The sequence below is a fragment of the Gymnogyps californianus genome, unplaced genomic scaffold (genome assembly GCF_018139145.2).
Source record: "Gymnogyps californianus isolate 813 unplaced genomic scaffold, ASM1813914v2 HiC_scaffold_116, whole genome shotgun sequence".
Classification (NCBI taxonomy): domain Eukaryota; kingdom Metazoa; phylum Chordata; class Aves; order Accipitriformes; family Cathartidae; genus Gymnogyps; species Gymnogyps californianus.
This window is the reverse complement of record NW_026113997.1, coordinates 138,341-159,846: the sequence shown is the minus strand read 5'-3', so window position 1 is coordinate 159,846 and position 21,506 is coordinate 138,341. Positions and strand designations below refer to the sequence as shown.

General features: G+C 50.5%; 1 protein-coding gene across 1 annotated transcript; it reads left to right on the top strand.

Moving 5' to 3' along the window:
* Positions 1–11,745: 11,745 nt before the first annotated feature.
* LOC127027981 (NACHT, LRR and PYD domains-containing protein 3-like) lies at positions 11,746–13,293 on the top strand. The gene is given in 5 exon segments (XM_050913812.1): positions 11,746–11,942; positions 12,014–12,081; positions 12,084–12,430; positions 12,539–12,788; positions 12,791–13,293. Coding segments are annotated over 5 exon segments (1,314 nt in total). The 3' UTR covers positions 13,243–13,293.
* The last annotated feature ends 8,213 nt before the right edge of the window (positions 13,294–21,506 follow it).

Below are 21,506 nucleotides of genomic sequence, written 5' to 3'. Positions count from 1 at the left end.
ATAATTTCTCCTGCTGTAGAAAGTACTTCAAGCATAGTGATGAAATTCCCATCACATGCAGTGGAGCTCATCATTGATGCTAAACTGTGGCAAGGAAGCTCTGAAACCTCCCACAGGACGAGCCTCAGTGCTTCACCTGTCTCAGCTGCGGCAGTCAAATGGGATGAGCTTCATCTTGTCTGCAACAAGCAGACCTTTGCTGCTGCTGCTGTTGCTGCTGCTCTCAGTCACAGAGCGTGGAGAGTGGTGAGGGCAGGCAGAAATCTGGCAAGAAAGGTTGTGTTATCAGCTGCCCCAGACTCTTCTAAGGGAACTACTAGAAAAGCATTGTGTATGGTGGGGAAGGTTCATGCCCGATAGCTCTCTAGGAATTCTCTCAGGCATTGCCAGGGGTGCGTTGGCCTTTTCATGAATTCCCAGGTAGCGGCCCCAGACTCCTCCACAGTAGCTACCTGAGGCTTTTTGTCAATGCTGGAGGCACATTCATGCCTGGTAGCACTCCAGAACTCCTCCCAGGCATTTCATGGAGCATTATTTTTTCTTCTGGAGACAGCTCAATTCCCAGGTAGCAGCCCCAGACACCTCCAAAGTAGCTACCCAAAGCATTTTGTCCATGTTGGAGGCAGGCCCAAGCCTAGTAGCTCCCCAGGACTCTTCCCAGGCAGCTCTGGACTGTTTTGGCTCCCCTGGAGAGAGCTGAATTTTGCAGGTAGCAACCCCAGACTCCTCCAAGGAAGCTACCCAAGGCATTTTGTGTATGTTAGATCAAGTTCTTGCCCTGTAGCTCTCTGGAACTCCTAGCATGCAGATTTGGAGTGGTTTGACCTTCCCCGGAGATGCCTCAAGTATGGGGTAGCAGCCACATATGACTGCTAGGCAGTTACCTGAAGAGTTTTGTCCATGTTGGAGGCAGGTCCACGCCTGGTAGCTTACTACGACTCCTCTCAAGGATCTCCAAGAGCATTTTGGTTTCTTCCAGAGACAGATGAATTCCCAGCTAGCAGCCCAAGCTTCTTCTTAGGTAGCTATATGAAGAGAGTTATGTAAGTTGGTGGCAACACCATGCCCTGTATCTCCCCAAGGCTCTTCCAGGGCATCTCCAGCAGAATTTTGGTTTCCCCTGGAGATGGATGAATTCCCATGTAGCAGAACCAAACACTTGTATAGTAGCTACCAGAAGAGAAATGTGAGAAGGTCCATGGCCGGTACCTTCCCGGGACCTCTACCAGATCTCTAGTAGATAAGGCACAGAGCCCTGCTGTTCATAGGGCTGTGGGGAGAGTGTGAAGGCAAGGTGAGAGTTGCCAACAGCTCTCAGTCCAGGCCACTTTTGTGTTGGAGTCCCCGGGTGGTGAGTTCTGTTGCTGGGTCTAGCAAGGGTGGTGGCTTAGCAAGCGCAGAGCCCCGGTGTTGTTGGGGCTGTGAAAGGACTGCCGAGGCAAGGTGAGGGCCAGCAATAGATTTTAGCCCAGGCCACTTCTGTATCAGAGTCCTAGGTTGTGAGTGTTCTTCTGGTTACTGGGTTGGCAAGGGTGATTGGTAGATAGTAGAGCAAGCGCAGAGCCCCAGTTTTGCTTGGGTTCTCAAAGGGCTGCCAAGGGAAGGTGAAAGCCAGGAACAGTTTTCAGTGCTGGCACCTTCCGTGTGGGAGCAGTCGCTGGAAGATTTCCATTTCGGAGCCAAGCTCTACAGACTGAAACAGAGTGAGCATAACATTAGGTGGCTAGGCAAGCGCAAAGTCCAGTGTTGTTGGGGCTGTGAAAGGGCTGCCAAGGCAAGGTGAGGGCCAGCAACAGCTTTCAGCCCAGGCCACTTCTGTGTCAGAGACCCCAGGTGGTGAGTTTACATTTTGTTGCTGGGTCTGGCTGCGGTGAGTCTGTCATGAAGTGTCTCAAAATAAATGAGGCAGATACAACAACATTAACAAACTACAGGTTTGGATGTCTGTTTAAATGAAACTAATACTACACAGCTGACTTAATTCCTAAGCTTTAAAACAGTGACTCAAAATGCACAATCGCTCACCTAAAAGATGAGGGCTCTCAACCTTGAGGAGTTTGCTTAGGCGCTGTCCCAACCCAAAAGGAGAGTGCCCCACTGCAGACCCCCTCCTCCAAGGAGGACTGGCTCAATTTGCCCTCCATTTATACCCTAGTCGAATCTGACCTGTGGTCTTATATGGTCATGTCAGCTTTTATTTGTAAAGGCCCCAGTTACCGTAAAAGCACAAAAAAAGGGCGCAAAAGGAATCAATGGCCGCTATATTTCAATGGCTGGAGAGCCCCAGTCTTTGTCAGGGTGAGTACACCTGCCACAGAGTGTTAGGTGGCTAGGCAAGCACAGAGCCCCAGTGTTGGTGGGGATGTGAAAGGGTTGCCAAGGGATGGTGAGGGCCAGCAACAGCTTTCAGTCCAGGTAATTTCTCTGTCGAAGTCCCAGGTGCTGACTTTACATTTTGTTGCTGGGTCTGGCGAGGGTGAGTCTTAGGTGGTAGAGCAAGCGCAGAGCCCCAGTGTTGATGCGACAGTGAAAGGCCTGCAGAGGGAAGGTGAAAGCCAGCAACAGATTTCAGTCCTTCCACCTACCCTGTGGGAGCAGTTGCTGGACTATTTCAATTACGGAGCTCTGGCGAGAATGAGAGAGCGAGAGGACTGTTACGTGGCTAAGCAACGCAGAGCCCAAGATTTGGTGGGGCTGTGAAGGGGCTGCCAAGGAGAATTGGGAGCTATAATCAGCTTTCAGACCTAGCAACGTCTGTGTGGCAGCCCTCTCTGGAGGGTTTCCCTTATTGGAGCTGGGCTCTGGTGAGGATGAGTGTTAGGTGGTAAAGAAAGCACAGAGCCCAAGAGTTGGTGGAGCTGTGAAGGGGCTACGAAGAGAAGGGGATGGCCACCAACAGTTTTCTGTCCTGGACACTTCTGTGCAGGAGTACTGGGTGGTTAGTGTCCATTTTGTTGCTGGGTTCAAACCAAATTGACTCTTTGGTGGTAAAGCAAGCACAGAGCTCCAGTCTTTGTGGGGCTGTCAAGGGAAATTATGAGCCACAAACAGCTCGCAGTCCTGGCCACTTCTGTGTCAGAGTCCTGGGTGGTTAGTGTCTGTTTTGGAGCTTGGCTCCGGTGACGGTAAGGGGGTAAGTGAGGTTTGCCTCCTCCTTCTGTTCCTCCTTCTTTGTCTCCTCCTCCTTCTCTTCCTCTAGTTGCCTCCTGTTGCCTCTTGATCCCTCCTCCTATTTGCACTTTTTACTTCTCCTCCTATTGCCTCTTCGTACCTTCTGCTTCTGTTGCCCCCTGTTGTGTCATCCTCCTATTACCTCCTGTTTCCTCCTCGTTCCCTTCTTCCTCCTGTTGTCTTCTCCTAGTCTCTTCCTCTTACTGTCTCCTGTTTCCTCCTCTTTCTCATCCTCTTCCGCCTTTGCCTCTTCCTCCTGTTGCCTCCTCTTGATCCCTCCTCCTCTCTCCTGTTGTTAGCTAAGTTGCTACCTGTAGCCTCCTCCTCCTGTTGCCTCCTCCTCCTGTTGCTGCCTTTTGCCTCGTCCTCCTGCTCCTCCTGTTGCCTCCAGTTGCTTCTTCTTCCTCCTCCTTGTTGTGGTTTAACCCCAGCCAGCAACTAAGCACTATACAGGCGCTTCCCCCTCCCCCCTCCCAGTGGGGTGGGGAGGAGGAAAAAAAAAAGTAAAACTCATGGGTTGAGGTAAGAACAGCTTAATAACTAAAGTAAAATAAAATACACTACTAACTAATAGTAATAATAATAATATAATAATAATTGTAATTAAAAGGAATACAACAAAAAAAAGAAATAACACCTAAGAAAAGTGATGCACAATGCAATTGCTCACCACCTGCTGACCAATGCCCGAACCACGATCCCTGCCTCCCGACCACCCCCCCCACCCCGTGAAGAGAGGGGTGAGGGGAAGGTGTGTTTTTAACGTATGGTTCTATTTCTCATCATCCTACTGTGATTTGGTTGGTAACAAATTAAATTGATTTCTTTTTCCCCAAATCGAGTCTGTTTTGCCTGTGACCATAAGTGGTGAGTGATCCCTCCCTGTCCCGGTCTCGACCCATGAGCCTTTCGTTGTATTTTCTCCTCCCCATCCTGCTGGGGGGAGGAGTGAGCGAGCGGCCATGTGGTGCTTTGTTGCTTGCTGGGCCTAAACCACGACAACAGTAACAAATAATACAGGTAGTGCCTACATGAAGAGGTAGGAGCAGAAAGAAGAGGCTACATCCAGGAGACACTTAATATGAAAAAGATTGTGGATTAATAATTCAGCATGGTCTCTAGATGTGATGTGGCAAATGAGGGAGTAATGTCATCTATGGCTGTAGAGTCAAGGGAGCACTTGGAAAACAAAAGGATGGTCTCCCTTTTCTAACCTTGTGAAGGGCAGTGACTTTACCAATATTGGAGTATTGCATCTGTTTTGGGGGACACGGAAGCTTTGTTTCTGCAAATTGCTTTATGACAGATTACTAGAAATTACTATTAGTAAGGCAAGCATACATGATTAGTAAAGCAACTGTACATTACAAGTTATTACAAAACGACTACCAAAAAAGCAAGTATATATATATATTTATGATTAATTACTTACTCATTAGCATGGTTTCTTCATTCTGCAGGTTAGAACATTTCTTTGTTTCATGCTATTCGAGGGCATCCTGGGCCCCCACCTGCACTTGCCAAGGATGCTCCGGATTCCCAAGCTGGCAGACATTTTCCCCTTTACAGCCAGGTCACCTTTTGGTGGCTCCGACATGCCACAGGAAGACGCCCTTGTCCCAGAGCAGAAGGAGTGCACTGGGAAGCACATTTTGGACAGAGTAAGTCCTGAAGCACTCCTGAGCAGATGAGCGGCCAGCTCAGCTGGCACAGGCCCAGAGAAGCAGTAGAGCTCATGTTGGAAATGCAACAACATAGTCAGGAGGGGTGTGAAGATCTGCAGTTTCTCTGCTTGGCATGACAAATTTCCCTCATCTCTGGACTCTGCAACAGTGATAAAGAGACAGGAGATGGTGCCATCATTGCTCATAACAGCAGCTGACCTCTCCACTGCTCAGAGAAGACTCTGCCTCTCTGTAACACTGGAACAAAGGTCTCTGGCAAGTAGAAGCAGCACAGCAAAGACTACTGAATGAGCTATAACACTGCTTGTCTTGAACAAAGCAGCCGTGCAGCCCCCAGCCCCGGGGCTGCCATTGTCTGGGTTTATTTCGTGGCCAAAAAAATGATGGTGTTGGTGATGACAATAGCAGAAAAATGAGACTGTAGACCTGCAGAAGCAGAACTAAGAGTGTTAGGGACAGGGGGACACAAGTGGGAATCAAAGGTGTGGGCCAGCTTCCACGTGGGAGACACTAACCACACTTGAGCCCTCTGTCTTTGGAAGAGACGTCTGAAGGCAGCACAGAGGTGACAGAAGTGTCTGAAGTGGTGGGCAGTGTCTGAAGGCACGGTGAGCAATCACCAGCTCTTATGCCACCAAGACTCAGAGGCGTCAGAGACATTGCTGAACTCTCTGCTCTAGCATCCCTGGCAGGCCCAAGAAGGAATGGCTTCAGAGAGCACTGAGATCACCCTGTGCCTTCAACACAGAAGTGCACTAAAGCACAGTGGTCTGAAAGGCTAGACTGATCCTTGGTGTGACCAAAGACAGCTTCTTCACTTCTTCACTTCTGCATGACCACAGCTGCTGAAGGTGAGGCAAGGTCTCTAATGACCACAGGCATTGCTGTGGATCATGTCCAGTCCACGTAGCTTGCTTGGTCACGGCAGACGAGCAAAAATTTGTTCTATTGTCCTTTCATTTTGCCTTTGGAAACATGTCCTCTAATAATTGCCTTTGGAAACACAGACCTGGTGAAGAAAGGAAAAGCTTACCCTCAACAGAGCTTTTCTGAGGTTCCCAGTCCTACGTACAAGTAGGAAAAAACTCTTGCAAAATCTCATCTTCATTTCTTTCCTTCGTACAGCAAGTATTCCCCGGGACTTGAAAACAAAGCCTGCAGCCTTTGCTGTGGCTAGGCAGGAAGAGAAAGAGCCCCGGGGTGTCTGGGCACAACCCTTCAGCAGTCTCCAGTGAATGCAGGAGGCCCGGGATGACTGGTTGTAGTTCAGCAGCTCAACTTGTCTGTTGCCTAGAAAAGAGCAAATGTCCCCAAGCACTCAAACAGTGTAAACCCAAGTCTCTGCAGCTTCCAGGCCACTAGGCAGGACAGTGCTACACAGCTGTCTTGCTCAAGCCCCTGCAGCTCTTCTCAATGCTGATGTAGTCCCTCTGTGGAAGCTGTTGAGAGCACTCTGCAAAGGGAGAAACCTTCTAGGGGTCTGGTTATAAATGTATCATTATGGGCATGTTAGCAAGGGATCAGCCCCCCATCACTTAGTGATTATACAAGTAATCAAGTAATCTCGGGAATGCCACGAGCCCACCTGACCACCCCACCTCAGCCCGCTCCTGGGAGGCTTCACACAGCCCTCCAAGGGCACTGCTGGAGCTGCCTCCGGCTCAGGGGCTGCCTAGCAGCGGGAGGTTCAGCATCCACAGAGCCCCAGCGGTGCTGAGAGCAGGGGCAGGAGCTGGGACATCGGGGTGAGCAGTGCAGAGCTCCCAGCTTGAGCCCAGCCCACTGGCTCACAGCCATGCTGGACAGAGCAGAAGGTCGGATCCGGAGCTGCAAGGGTTAAACAGCAAGGTTTGCCCAGGGTGAGTCATGCCGGAGCAATTGTCGGTAAAGCAGAATACAGGGGCTTGATCACCGTGGAGGAGAGAGATGAAGAAGGCAGGCAGGCAAGCAAGCAAGCAGGCAGGCTGGCAGGCAAGAAAAGCAAAGTAAGCCAGTGAACCGGCACCAGGGAGCCAGACGCCACTCACCCCGAGACTGAAGGTGTAATTGTCCCTTTGCTCACACCAGAAAGCTCCTCTCTGTCCTCAGCCAGTCACCCCACTGGAAGTTCCCCCAGGCTGTAACTGGGAAATCTTCCAGGCGTTGGGGGAGCTCTTTCTGGGGGGGGGGGGGGTCCTGGGGAGATGGACCTGTTGGGTGAAATGCAGAGTTGCCAGATTAGCAAAGGACTGACTGAAGGCAGGATTCCTTGTCTGTAGTAGGAATCCCATTTCACCAGCAAGTGTTTTTGAGGGACCCTATAACAAAATGCATGTGCTTGTACATTCATGCTCCTGCGTTTTATTTCTGTCAAATAAGGCTCTGAATTTATTAATATCGTGACCTGTGCGTGTGTCTCATTGGGAACTTCGACCTTAGCCTGTGCACTCACTGCCTTTGGCCTTAGCGAGCCCAAGTGTGCAGGCACCATTTGAACTGATTTCCCCAAACCACTTTCCTTTTTGCACTTCTTACTGCTCGCTTGACAGAGTAGATTTTTTTTTCTTTTGTGTTGGTCTGAGCTTATCCAGGGTTGGCCAGGTTGCCAGATATGTGTCTAAAGAAATATTTATGTGCCAGGAAAAATGACAGTTACCCTGCTAGGTCTGTGGGCTTTGAGAATTTGCCTTAACCCTTCACCCTCTGGTGTCTTTGAGTCCTGCCCCAAACTGCAGTGGGTGGCATCCGGCAATGGGCTGTCCCGGGTCTGGGTCACTGTTTGCTTTTTAGCACCTGGACTGATGGCAATAAATCTGTAGTGTGGACTCCCCTACCCCCATACTGTACAGGAACTGCACTAGGTGGGTGTGTTGGACTGAAGGCAACCCTCGCTCCTCCACACAGACACTGTTTGACAAATTAACCCATTTTATTCTGCTGCTCCAAACCTGGGAGACAAGCCCTGCAGCAAAAGTAGAAGGCTTGTGAGGGAGGGTGGTCACTGCAAGGACCAGAAGTGCATCTGATGGTCTGGCTCTCTGGGGGCTCAGAAGCAACTGAACTCGGGATGAAAGGAAATCTGGAATTAGCTCTTACAAAAAACACATTTAAAACTCTGTTTAAGTCGGCCTGTTGGAGCAACAGAATTCTTGATAGTGTGTGTGTAAAGGCAGTGTGGGAAGTGCACAAGGCAAGAGACCAGCAGCTCTCACTAACAGGATGCTACTAAAGGCATTGAACGGACCTCCAACCCACATGCAGCACATGGTGCAGACCCCATCCATAGCAGAGGTTCTCCCCTTTGGGTCATTCGAGCTGTTACAGGATTTTATTAGAAGGAAACACCTCTATCACTTCTGCAGTCAAACAGAAAGGATGTTCCCATGAGAGCTTCTTGCTGCACTGTTAGGTGAAGGCATGGCCAGGCAGGAGGTGCTGAGTGGGAGCTGCCCGCAGGCTCCTCTGCTATGCTGAGCTGCCGAGGTTGTCCTGTGGCCGAGGGGTTTGTGCAGCACAGTCCAGCACTGGCCTGCACCTGCCCGGGTTGACTGTGATGCGGATGGCCACGTCCTGGATGTCCAATGGTCTGCTGGTCAGGACCACTGCACCAGCCCAAGCCATATGTCTCCTGCTGGCCTGTCTTCCGCGGGCAGAAGTGACCTCATTACCTCTGGCAGGATATCTTTGGGAAGATGTCCCTGCCCCCAGCAGGGAGGGCTGGACTAGATGGTCTTGGAAAGTCCCTCCCAACCCAATCCATTCCATGATTTGATGGCTTTAAGTCCATGAACGGTGGTAAATGTTTCTGAGGTCACTCCTGCCCCGGTACATGGTGGGCCAGCAGCAGGTGAAGGGGACGGGCAGGTGCCTCTCAGGTAGCTTTGGACGGTCTTGTCTTCTTGAAGGAAAACCCTCAAATAGCTCCAATGTCCAGAGTGGAGCATGAGACTGTATGTTGCAGTCACGGCACTGCTCTGTGCCAGCTGTGGCTGCAGCAGCAGGAGCCGGCCGTGCCTGGCACAGGGCTGCCCACGGCCACCTCCAAAGGGTCATCCCTGGGTGTCCCCACTACCAAAATCCTGCTGATTATGCCCAATAGAGGCACCTGCAGACTGGAGCCCCCATCCCGCCACCCCAGACAAGTGTGTGCCCATTGCACACCAGAGCTCATACTGGAGTTTCATACTGGAAGTCCCTCCTCCCCAGCCCCAGATGTGCGTGCCTGTTGTGTTACCAAAAGACTTAGGCAATTTGATGAAAATAGCCCCTTTGTGTAAACTTTGTACAGATAGAACAAGCAGGCCTGCATACCAAATGTGAGCAAGTCTGCGTACCAAGGACAAGCAAGTATGCATACCAAAGAATAATACGTGCCAAAAGGGCAAGATGTTCCTCACTGTCAGCATTGTTGTGCTGTTGTGCACCCTGATTCTGCTGACTGAGTTACAAAACAGACTGAGTTACGATTTCCAAAAGGACCACCAGAGACACTTGTATGAAGGTAGTTTCGTAATGTATTAGCATATGCATTAAGTAGGTAGACAATTCTTGGAGATTATATGAATATTCATTTCTTTCATGTATATAATGAGTGTGCTTTTGTTCTTCGGTGCGCACGCTAGGAGGAAAAATCCCCCATGCACCCAGCGCTGCAATAAATCAATGTCGGCTTTCTAAACTATCATTTGGTTTGGAGAGTTTTCCCGGTTACGATTTTCGGTAACAGTTGCACACTGGAGCTCCTTCTCTCCCCTTCCCCACCCCCCCGCCCCCCCGCGCCATAGCTGCTTGCTCCCGCTGCACACCCGAGCTCCCTCTCCTCCCCTCCATGGGCGTGCATCCCCTTTGCACACCGGAGCTCCCTCCCCTCCCCGCGGGACCGGTCCCTCCGGCGGGGCCGCTCCCGGCTGTCGCAGCCGCCGCGGGTGTCGGCAGGTCCGGGCAGGGCGCAGGCAGCGGGGGGCGGGGGGGGCGGGGGGGGGGCTGGGGCTCGGGGCCGCGGGGGGGCCGGGCGAGTCCCCGGGGCTGGAGGGGGGAGAGGGGACCAGGGGCAGCACCGCAGGGCTGGGCTCTGCCCGGCTGGCGCCTCTCCGTGCTCGGCCCGACCTCGCCCGTCAGCCCGGTCTCTGCGGCAGCGGCTGCAGCAGCGGCTCAGGGCAGCGCTGCGGGCTCAGGAGAGCGCTTCGGCCTGAATCTCGACCCCGTTTGCCGGGATGCTCGCAGCGTCGCCTGATGACAGCGCGAGAGATGAATCCCCGGGTCATCCTTTTGGAAGCGCTGGAGGATCTCGCCGTGGGTAAGAAGTTTAAGTTTAAATTGTCGCATATGGGTTATGGAGGCACGTGGAGTCCGTACAGAGGTTTGTTTGAGGAAACTGATGGTGCAACTACACTTGCTGAGTGCATGTGCAAGCACTGGGGATCAGAGGTTGCTGTGGATGGAGGTGGCCATCCATGTCCTGGAAGGGATGAACCAGAGATGTGGCAGCTCAGCTGAGGCAGAACAAAGAGGAAGGTGAGGAAGCAGGAGGTCACTAATACTTTTCTTTCCTTTTCTCTGCCTGCTCCCTGGAAAAAGTGCAAAGAAATCTCCTCCTCAAAGAGGTGAGGGAGATTTCAAGTCCCGGGGAAAGGGGAGAAGGAGAGGAGCCCAGTACTCTCCTTGCTAGGGGGGGAACTACAGGGACCCTGTCCCGCCAATGCCTGTTTCGGGGACTGCTGCCGATTCCTCCCTTTCTCCTGGGGTGTAATTGCCCTGCCCTCTTGATCCTCTGGGGTGGGTTGTGGCCCACAGCTCAGGCAATTTGTTCTGCTCTGGGAAGGAAGAATGCCCCCATGTGGGACCTGGGGTTCCCCAGGAGGAGAGGAGTTCCTTCCCAATGTCAAAGCAGGTTGATTTGCAGAGGGCGGGGAGCATTCACAGTGCTTGTGTGGCAATATCAGTAGCAGAACTCTGCTTTATCCTCCAGGATTTTGGGCAGGCTCCAGAGGGATCCACTGTGCCTGAGCATTGTCTGTGGGACTGCCACACCACTGCGCTAATACTCATGTTCATTTCGCAGTTTCAGCTCCCAGTCCTGGAACATCAGCTGATGGTATGTGCCATTTCAGCAGAAGCTACTATGCTACATGCAGCTATCTCAGCCAGAAGATAATGGTGCAGAGCCACCTACGCAGCTGGGGAATACAGGGGACGCTTCATGTTCTCCTTTTCTGGCAGAGTTTGAACGAAGAGAGGTGATTCGATAGGTGATCTCTGAGCAACCAACAGTATCACCTGCTTATTGCAGTGGAGGTTGGCTGGAGCTCTGCCCTCTGAGTCTGATTTGGGCCAGGGGATGCCCTATTAACCATGTGTCTTCCATTTGAGAAGTGAAAGTGGAAGTCCTCTTCTGCTTTGGTAGAGAAGCCAGGGTGCTTTACAGAAAGAGGAGTATGCTTAGCAACTGTTTTCCAAGTAAATATTCACCAGTCCTTCCCATGAAGGTGTTCTTCCCACATTGGGTTCCTTCCGCCCTACTTCCTTCACGCTCTAGCTGCGTGAAGAGGAGCTGGTTCCCCCCACCTTCCCTAAATAAAGCGTAGAGAGGCCTGCTCAGATGATTGCTCAGCACGAGCCATTGTAAAGGTCTTTGGAAGTCTTCTAAAACAGATGTGTAAAACAAGTGCAGTGTACTGGGAATGTGTGGTGGGAATACTTTTAATGATGAGGGACTAATGAGAAGATTGCCTTTGTTAGGAGGTGGTATTCATGTTTCTCATTGGTTTAGATTACAGGCAGAAGCACAGAGCAAGAGAATTCTGCACGTTTAAAGAGGTGAACGCTCACCTGGGTGAGAACGTGACTCTAAGCAGCAGATACGGAAAGCTGATGATGGTTATGAAGACTCAGAACAGAACTGAATGAGAACATGAGGTCCTGGGTCTCAGACAGAGACATGAGGAGGTCAGAAGGGAAGGTGCTAACCCTACCATCGCTGTGGACGCTCTTTTTCAGCCTGATGAAAGATGGCAAATACCACATCGTTGTGCTGGTGGGAGCTGCAGGGATTGGAAAGACAATGACATCAAGAAAGATCAAGTTAGACTGGGAAAAGGAGCCCTTTATGCACAATTTGACTATGCTTTCTACATAAGCTGTAGAGAGATCAGCCTTTCTTAGCAAGAGGACATGCTGAGTCTGGGTGACGTCGTGTTAAATTGCTGTCCTGATCGACGAGCACCACTTGGAGAGATCCTGGCTAGTCCCAGAAGCTTCTGTTCATCATTGATAGCTTTGATAAACTGAGGTTTTCCTTGGATCAACCAAAAAGTAAATTATGCTCAAGTGCTGAGGAAAAGAAGCCCGTGGAAATTATTCTGAGCAGTTTATTAGAGAAGACTCTCCTTTCGGAGTCCTCCTTACTCATCACCACAAAAACAACAGCTCTTCAAAGTCTGGGGCAGTGTTTAAAGACAGGGAGTTTTGCAGAGATACTAGGTTTTTCAGAAGCTGATAGGGAGGAATATTTCCACAAGTTCTTCATGGATGAAGACAAAGCAAGAAAAGCCATTAGCTTTGTCAAAAGAAATTACACTCTTTTTACCATGTGCCTTGTACCCATCATGTGTTGAACCACCTGCACTGTCCTTGAACAAGAACTTGATGAAAGGAATGATCTTTCACAGACTTCTACAACAATCACAGAGCTGTATGTGTCCTAGCTTTCCAGATTACTCAAGTGTGGGAAAAAAGATCTGAAGCAGGATCTGAAGAAGTTCCTGGTCAGACTTTGCTGCCTGACCGCTGATGGAATCTGGAAGCAGGAGATCCTGTTTGAGGAAAAGGAGATCAAGGAACGCAGCTTAAATTACCCGGTTCTCTGCTCCCTTTTTCTGAATGACAGCATTCTAAGAAAAGATAGGGAGTGTGTGCATGTCTACAGCTTCATTCATCTGAGCTTTCAAGAGTTTTTGCAGCATTGTTCTATGCACTGGGGGATAATGAGGATACAAGGGGACACTCAGGGACTCCTGAGAAGAGAATAAAGGTAGTGCTTGAAAACTACAGTGAATGTAAAATACATTTGATATTAGTGGTGCAATTCCTGTTTGGCCTGTTAAACAAGAAAACAAAGAAGCAGCTGAAGAAAATAACTGGATGTGAAACTTCACCTCAAATTGAGGAAGGCTTGCTGAGGTGGACTCAGAGAAGCCAAGGAGTAGCTTCAAGTTCTGATAGGGTTATTTATGACATGAATATATTTCACTGTTTGTTTGAGAGTCAAGAAGAAACATTTGTGAGCAATGCATTGGAGCATTTCACTGGGATTGTTCTAAGAGACGTCAAGTTGACCCAATTCGATCAAGGGGTTCTCTCATTCTGTGTCAAACACTGGAAGGGACTGGACTCCCTTCATCTTGAATGATGCTTCCTTACATGGGAAGACCATGAAAACAAGGTCATTCCAGGACCCCCAGAGAGATCATGTCTGTAAGTATTGCATTGTCTGACAACCACGGTGACAAAGTTCCTTGAACCAATAAGTTCGTCTTCTCTCCCTTTTTAAGAACTAAAAACGGTAGAAAGTCTTACCCAGCAAACTAATGCTATTATAGTGAAGGGACTCTTCTTGCTTTCCTACTAACAAAACTCTTTCCCCCACACCCTTGTCATGGTTACTTATTTCATTACTGATTGACTAAGGCTATTGTGGAGACCATGCTGATGGAGTTGAGAGCTACTGTGTGAGCAGTTCCATAAAGGAGCTAAGGAGCTGCAGAACTATGTAGCCATCCACTGTCTGTACAAAGCCTCTTCTCCTAGGTCCAGGAAAGTACCGAGCCAGATTGGTGTTTCTCGGTGGGAAATACATGCGCTTATCTCCACCGCATTGCCCTAGTAGAGGGAGGCACTGCAAAAGATATTTTTAAAGGCATTTTCATTTGCCCTTCCTGAAAATGCAAACCTGTTTTTTTTCACTACCCCTTTCCCTGTAGTCCTTGGTCTGAAAGGCTGGAAGGTTTGACTTTGCATTCAGAGATAGTCCTAGCAAAGAAGCAAAGAGCAAAGAGCTTGGGCCATTGTGCATTCCTGTTTGAGTTTGGAAGGGGTTAAGCTGCAATCTTACACTTGCCCGGGGCATGTGTGCTAGATGGCCATGGGCTGTTGCTTCTCCCTTGACCTGTTTGACTCTATCCGCACTGTGCAGGCTGGCAAAGTCTCTTGTGAGACTCTGCTCACAAGAGTGCTGGGCTTGATCAGGCAGAGGGCTCTGGTACCCAGCTAGGAGGGTTCTGTTCACCCCTCAGCAGTATGGCCAGGCAACTGCCCAGGAGCTGAGTGAACCTCCTGGGCAAGAGCCCAGTGAGCTGGAGGAGATGCTCAGCACAGCACAAAATGAGCCTGGACCCCTGACACAGGGCAAGAAATGGCTCATGTTGCAGAGGGCTTTTCAAGAGTTCGGTACTGGAAAAATCATAACCCCTTGTCATGGTTTAACCCCAGCCAGCAACTAAGCACCACACAGCCACTTGCTTACTCCCCCCCCAGTGGCATGGGGGAGAGAACTGGATTAAATGAGAGAACACAGCAGAAGCTGGCTCCCTGAAACAGGAAAAGCCCAGGTGGAATAAATATCACATTTCTTGAGCAGGATGATCTGCAGACAAGGTCTCTGGCCTCATGATGCTCTCACAGAGACAGGCTAGAAGTTAAAAGTGAATCAGGAATGAGTGAATGTTTGCTGCATTTATGGATATTCCCTTTAATGCCAAAAAGGGGTTACCAGTGGGTCTGGCTGGGACATCACTGCAGTCTTGGCTGACTGTCATGACAAGGGTGGGAGATGTTGCTCACTGATGAAGATTTTGATAGTTCTGATTTGACAGCTTCAAAGGAGGTTGCTTCTGTCTCTTTTGTTTATCTATGCTTTTATCCAGGAGAATTTTTTCTGATTTTGCAAAAAGGACCTGATTCGGGATCTCTTCAGGTTGTGGCATTTTCCTCCCTTCCTGTAGCCGGTGCCAGCCTCTGGACTCTCCTAGTGCCAGACAATCCCTAGGAATGGCACCCAGGAAATGTTCCCAGGGTCTGGTTTTCTGTCCACAACAAACAGCATCGCAGTGGCAGAGTAGAAGTTCCCTGTGCTGCAGAGACGTCCTCTTCTTTTAACTCCCCTGGACTCCCAGTAAATCCCTGTAAATACATGTCCAGATCCTTCCTCCTCCTGCCTTGCTGTTCTTCTGCGTGTGTAGTGACAGAATTAAGGATCAGTTCTGTCACAAGAGGACTTCAGCTGGATAGGCAGCAGTTTGTACCTGTAACCATGTAGACATGCCAGGCGCACCTGGAGGAGGATTCACAGACACACAAAATCACAGAATAGCTGGGCTGGGAAGGGACCAAACCCCCTGCTCAAGCAGGGCCAGCTAGAGCAGGTTGCCCAGGTCATGTCCCATCAGGATGTGACCGTCTCCACAGACTGAGAATCCACAACTTCTCTGGGCAGCCAGGTCCAACGCTCGATCATGCTCACAGTAAAAACAAGTTTTTTCTTCTGTTTGCAAAGTCCCAAAGTGCAAAGTCCAGCACCTGGGGAGGTATAACCCCGTGCACCAGTACATGCTGGGGGCAGGCTGTTCGGAAAGCAGCATTTGAAGCCTCCTGCGAGGCTGCAGGCTGGGATGGGGGAAGTCGGGATTGTGTCTCAGCTGGGGACTGGTCCTGGCACAGGCCTGCAGTGCAGAGCACTGCCCCTTCAGTGTCTCTGCCACCACGGGTGGCTCAACAGAGAGGAGCCAATCCCTCCTCCTGCGCTGCCTCTGCCACCCAGTGCTACGCTCCTGTGTGTCACGTCTGTCCCCGACCGCAGCAGCAGGGAAGGGGCCAGGCAAGTGCCCTCCCTTGGGTGAGGTGCCCTGGGCTGCGATGGCACGAGGGGCAGTGGCGGGGACACAGGATGGGAAAGAGGGGCTCCTGGGCTTGGACTGCCTGCAAACCCTCACATGGGGCCTCCCCCTGCACCCCTCTGCCCACCAGCATCCCTGGGGTGGGGTGAAGGATGGCTTCCCCTCTCCTTGGGGCTGAGAGTGCAGGCTGGCTGAGGGACCCTCCCCTTCCCGCAGCACCAGGGACTGTCCCCACGCCCGCACTGTGCCCCAGGACACCTCTACCCAAGGGCTCTGCAGCGCAGCAGGCGAGCACACTTGGCTGACAATCGAAAGCTTTGTGGTTCAGCCCCCTGGGACGGGGCTGTGCTCTGGGCAGTGCAGCTGGAGGGGTTGTGCTGGCCGATGGTCTGGATCTGTCCCGGCTGAGCACCTGCCTGGCAGAGGGGCTGGGGGGAGCCAAAGCTGGACCACATTGACCATGATCTCCTGGAGTGCAATGGTGGTTGAGGGGATGGACTGCTCATCTCATCTGCTCTGCACATATGGGCACCAATGCCATCCTCACCAGTGACTCTCCTTTTCCTGCCTCAAAAAGAACTGAGGAGGAGTCTTTTGGAGCAGTGGCAGTCTTGCATTCACTATCCCTGCAGACAAGCATCTTCAAGCCCATTCTCAAAGCTGGCAAGACAATAACCATGCTTGGACAGATGTGCCCGTCCTCTCCTCCTTCCTCACACTTGCGCTCGGTCCCAGCAAAAGCCAGACTTCCCCAGCAGTGCCTCCCTGGGGCGTCAGCTACGGGAGAGCAGGTCTGACGGAGGCTGGGACATGCGCATGGCTGTGGGACTTTGGCCAGTCTGAGCACGTGCCTTGGCCTGACGGGTTCACTGGGGAGGAAGAGAGGGGTGTCCTGGGTCACCATCCTGGTCAAGCTCCTGGTGGGAGAGCCGTGTTCACCTGCAGGAGGATCCAGAGGAGGACCTGAGGAGCTGCTCACAGCTGCATGAGCACGACTTCTGCTGTGCAGGGACAGGGGGCTGCAAGGGACTGCAGCTGGGATGGACAGTGCAGGCCGGTGGGTGGCTAGGTTATGGGTTTGGGGATGGTTGAGGTGCTTGTGCTGTGAGCCCTTAGTCCGGTGCGGAGGGGACGGAGAACACAGGAGTAAAGTCTGGGTGCAATGTGCAGGAACAGCAAAAGAATCTGAATTTGGAGAGGAAAAATGACTGCCAGTCTCTGAGCTGGGGCTGCTCTGAAGTCACAGTGTCATGGCCCATAGCTGTCCCCGCTAGACCCTGGGGAGTCACTGCTGCGACCTCTATGCCACCTTGGCCCTTTCAGTGGGAAGGAACTGATGCAGAGGGCTGCTCGCTGTGGGTCTGTCCATGCTGTTTCGCTCCCTGCTGACGCCCAGAGAAGAGCACGTTATGTATTGCATCCAGCATTGCAGCGGGGAGCACAGGGGCCAAGAAACTCTCCTCAGGAAAGCAGGTGACTAAGCAAGGCTGGTGCTGCGGAGGAAACGATCCTCCCCTGCGGGAGCTGAGTCTGGGCACCCAGGCAGAGGTGAGGGAGCTGTGCAAGCAGGGCAGCAGAGTGGGATGTGAAGGGATGTCGGGAGCTGCCAGCAAATTGCCTCCAGCAAATTTGGCCCAGGATCCCCCTGGGGATCCGGGGTCTTTGCACAGGATGAGGGACACAGCTGCTGCTTTCCCCTTAGCAGGTTCAACCAGCAGTGAAGCTGAGCATGTGTCCCAGAGACACACAGACACAGAGACACACACACAGACACAGGCACAGGACACACAGACAGATGGTCCCACAGCCTGCCACAGACAAGACACTGCCACCAGCAGCCCCCCACACAGGACCCCCATCACACACCAGCACCCACAGCCACGTCCCCTCCTCCTCCAGGGCTGGCACAGACAGTCACTCATGCAGGAACACACACACTGGGGTCCCCTGAACAGCAGCACAGCCCCTCTGCTGCCCAGGACCCCTGCCCGGATCCCGGCCCTCTGACCCACCCCGTGGGTCCCTGACTCGCTGGCTGGTCCAGCTCAGTGCTCACTGCAAACACACAGCATTCGCACACTTGTCCCACATGCACCCCACACTCGTGGGTCCCCCTGGGTACCGGCACAGACCCTGCCCGCCTGATAGCCCAGCCTGGACCCAAGGCCCCCCTGCTCCTGGCTAGTCCAGCCTGAACTTTGCTAGTGAATACCCACACACACCCCACGCATACCCGGTGCGTGGGGGATACAGACCCTCTCCCCCCCAGCAGCCAGCACCAGGCACATGTGCTGTGACCCGTGATCCCACTCCAGCTGCCGGCGCGGAGCCCCTCGCTCGCCTCACTCATGCCAGTCCCCCCCCAGTAGCTGGTTGTGGGGACACACCGTTCCTGCTGCAGTGGCTGGAGATTAAAGACCACCACTTGCTCCAGTAGTTGCACTGGGACCCCCCCACCAGCTCCAGTAGCTGCACTGGGACCCCACTCCAGTAGCTGACACCACAGCCCAGGGGCACCCACAGACCTGGTCTGACCCCAGTACGTGGCACCAGTTTTCACTCTCACACACACAGATCTCACCAGCAGCTGGCACTTAGTCCTTGCAGCACACATGCACGTGGGGTAGAGAGTGAGATTACACAGAGAGATTGTTAAGAGCAGGTTTTAAGAGAGAGGTAAAAAAAGGATGTAATAAGAAGATAGAAGAAGGCAGGACAGACTGCGGTGATCAGGGGCAGGTCTTGTCCAAGGAGGGCAGTGACTGCCCCGTTTTACCCACAGCTGGTCCCTTCTGCACCCCTTTCTGTCTGTCCCTCCGTTGCTCGCCCTCCTTCCCCAGCTCCCTTCCCCCCTCCACTCCACCAGTTTGCACAGTCCCACCAACCCCCTCCTACATCCCTGACCCTCCGGTTTGCATCCTGATCTGCATATGCCAATATTATGACTATAACTGATTTAGTGCTAAAATGTCCTGGATGTTTCCTTTACACATAGATAGCCTGTACTGCACTGTATTTTTTTTAATGATTAACTCATTTATATTTCACACAAGTTAAAGCCACAGTTGTCTAAGTAAGTACTTGTTCCTTCAAGTAGCTAGTCCTGAAAAACCCTAAAGCAAAGTTCATCATACTTTGAAAAAAATCAGGACAGGTGACCTTTCTTCTAAGGCATGATGCAGAAGCTATCTTGAGCCTTGCACTGGCCTTTTCTTCAGAAAGCCAGACAAGCCAAAATTATCACCAGATGCAGCTGAATGGTTTTTATTTGTTCTCAAGCTCTGTATATCCGTCCCTTCTTTTTCTTTATAGTTCATGTTAGATAGTCATAGAAATGTAACTCAGTATTTTTTTATGACATTAAAAGTAATAATATTTGATGTGTTTACATACAGTAGTCAAATTAAAAGCCTCCAAGACTTTGAGCAGATATGGCTTTATAATTAAAAAAAGATCGAAAATTTGAAATGAAGTGATGTTTGTGATACCCAGGAATCAAACAAGCTAAAAATACACCTGAAAATATTTTAATAAAATTTTAAAATGTTCTTTTACGGCAACAGCTTCAGTAACTTGCACTACATCAATCCCTGCAGAAAATTCAAGTTGTTTTCCATTTCTAAAATTCATTAGCAAATGCTAGAATACTGTTTGTTCCTAATAATTAAAAAAACCCAAACTGTAAGGCATTTATAACTACTACTAAAAAAAAATAACACTTCAGCCTAGATTAGAATTGCTAACTTTAAGGAATGAAATTGTCGTGGTTTAACCCCAGCTGGCAACTAGGCACCACACAGCCACTCACTCACTCCCCCTGCAGTGGGATGGGGAGGAGAATCAGAAGGGTAAAAGTGAGAAAACTCATGGGTTGAGATAAAGACAGTTTAATAGGTAAGGGAAAAGCTGCACGTGCCAGCAAAGCAAAACAAGGAATTCACTCACTACTTCCCATCGGCAGGCAGGTGTTCAGCCATCGCCAGGAAAGCAGGGCTCCATCACACGTAACGGTGACTTGGGAAGACAAACGCCATCACTCCAAAAGTCCCCTCCTTCCTCCTTCTTCCCCCAGCTTTATATACTCAGCATGACGTCATATGGTATGGAATATCCCTTCAGTCAGCTGGGGTCAGCTGTCCCGGCTGTGTCCCCTCCCAATTTCTTGTGCACCCCCAGCCTACTCGCAGGTGGGGTGGGGTGAGAAGCAGAAAAGGCCTTGACGCTGTGTAAGCACCGTTCAGCAGTAACTAAAACATCCCTGTGTTATTGACAAAGTTTTCAGCACAAATCCATAACATATAGCCCCATACCAGCTACTGTGAAAAAAATTAACTCTATCCCAGACAAAACCAGCACAGAAATATTTTTTCTGATGTAATATTCTTATTGTGTTTACTTGCTAATTTATACATTTCAGCAACAAGCATCAGGTATTCTGGTGGTTAGTATAAAAGAGAGGATTCTAGTCTAACACTGCAATGGACTGTGGAGTTTATAATTTATACTGTAGTAACAGTAAACAGAGGAATAATTAGGAAGGAATATTAGAGTTATTACAAAAGAGTTCAAGAAGATAAAAAGGAAAGAGAGATGCTGTATTTCCTTCTTCTGTAAGAAAGGCTAAAAATGCTAGATGCACCCAATAGAAACTTCTACCTATTGTCATTTGTTAGGTAAACAACTTTGAAACTCAAGGTTCAAGTGGTTCAGGCTTTGACAGATAACCTTGCTATTGTTCATATTGCTCTTTTCCCGAATACTTAGCAGTGTTGGGGATTTTTTATTGTACCCCTTGAGGTGAATTGAACACATTTATGCTTAAATATATATATAAAAAAAGAAATAATGAGCAATGCATGGGGCAGAGTCCTACTGCCATAAGCAGTTCTACAAGGAGTCTGAACAGATGGGGCAGGAGCCGATTCCTTATACGCACTGGGACCAGCACCCACCCTGTGAGCATCGGCATGGGGTCCCTCAGCCCGGCCTGGGGTCCATCCCCAGCCCAGCTCTGCTGCCCAGAGGTGGCTCCTGAGCTCCCTTGCATTCCAGGATAGCTGCAAGACCAGGCTGCTTCTTATCTCATCACCAGGGGAAACTTCACCCTGGCATTCCTGCTTCCAGCCAGTTTAACCCCTTCCGCAGCTGGACCTTCCCGCCCTCCGTACCAGGTCATTCATTGGTCACAAATTAATGGAGCTTATTACTTACCGAAGGGTTACGGATCCTAATCTTGAAGGCACCTAGAAATAATGTCTCAATTCTGAGCACTGTTGTACCTAAATCTCTTCCCGCAGCTAGTAAATATCCTTAGTGTATCCTTAGTGTATCCTTCTTACAGGTGTTCAGGCACCTGACTCAGCTGCAGTTGTTTGTTACCCAGGAGAGCGTATATTACCTGTGCCATTACCTTTCCATACGAATACTGAATCCACCTATCTGGCTCTAGAATTGTGTTGTGTGTGTGATCCTAGTTAGCGTACTCAGAGTAAAATCCACGCTGCCCATCAAAAAAAACCGCAACCTGTTAAAACCTTTATCGGTAAAATGGGATGAATATATTTCTCTATATCACAGGGCTGTTGTGATGATAAATCAACTGAGGAATACAGAGATACGAGGTATGCAGAAACCATACAAATAAGGGATAAATTATACATTAATAGAAAGTGGGCTGCTCAGGAATTAAACTCCCACACCGTAGACAGGAACATGACCTATGGAGCAGAACCCTATATAAAGTGGTACACAGAACACAGGTTTGAGAGCTGATATTTAAAAG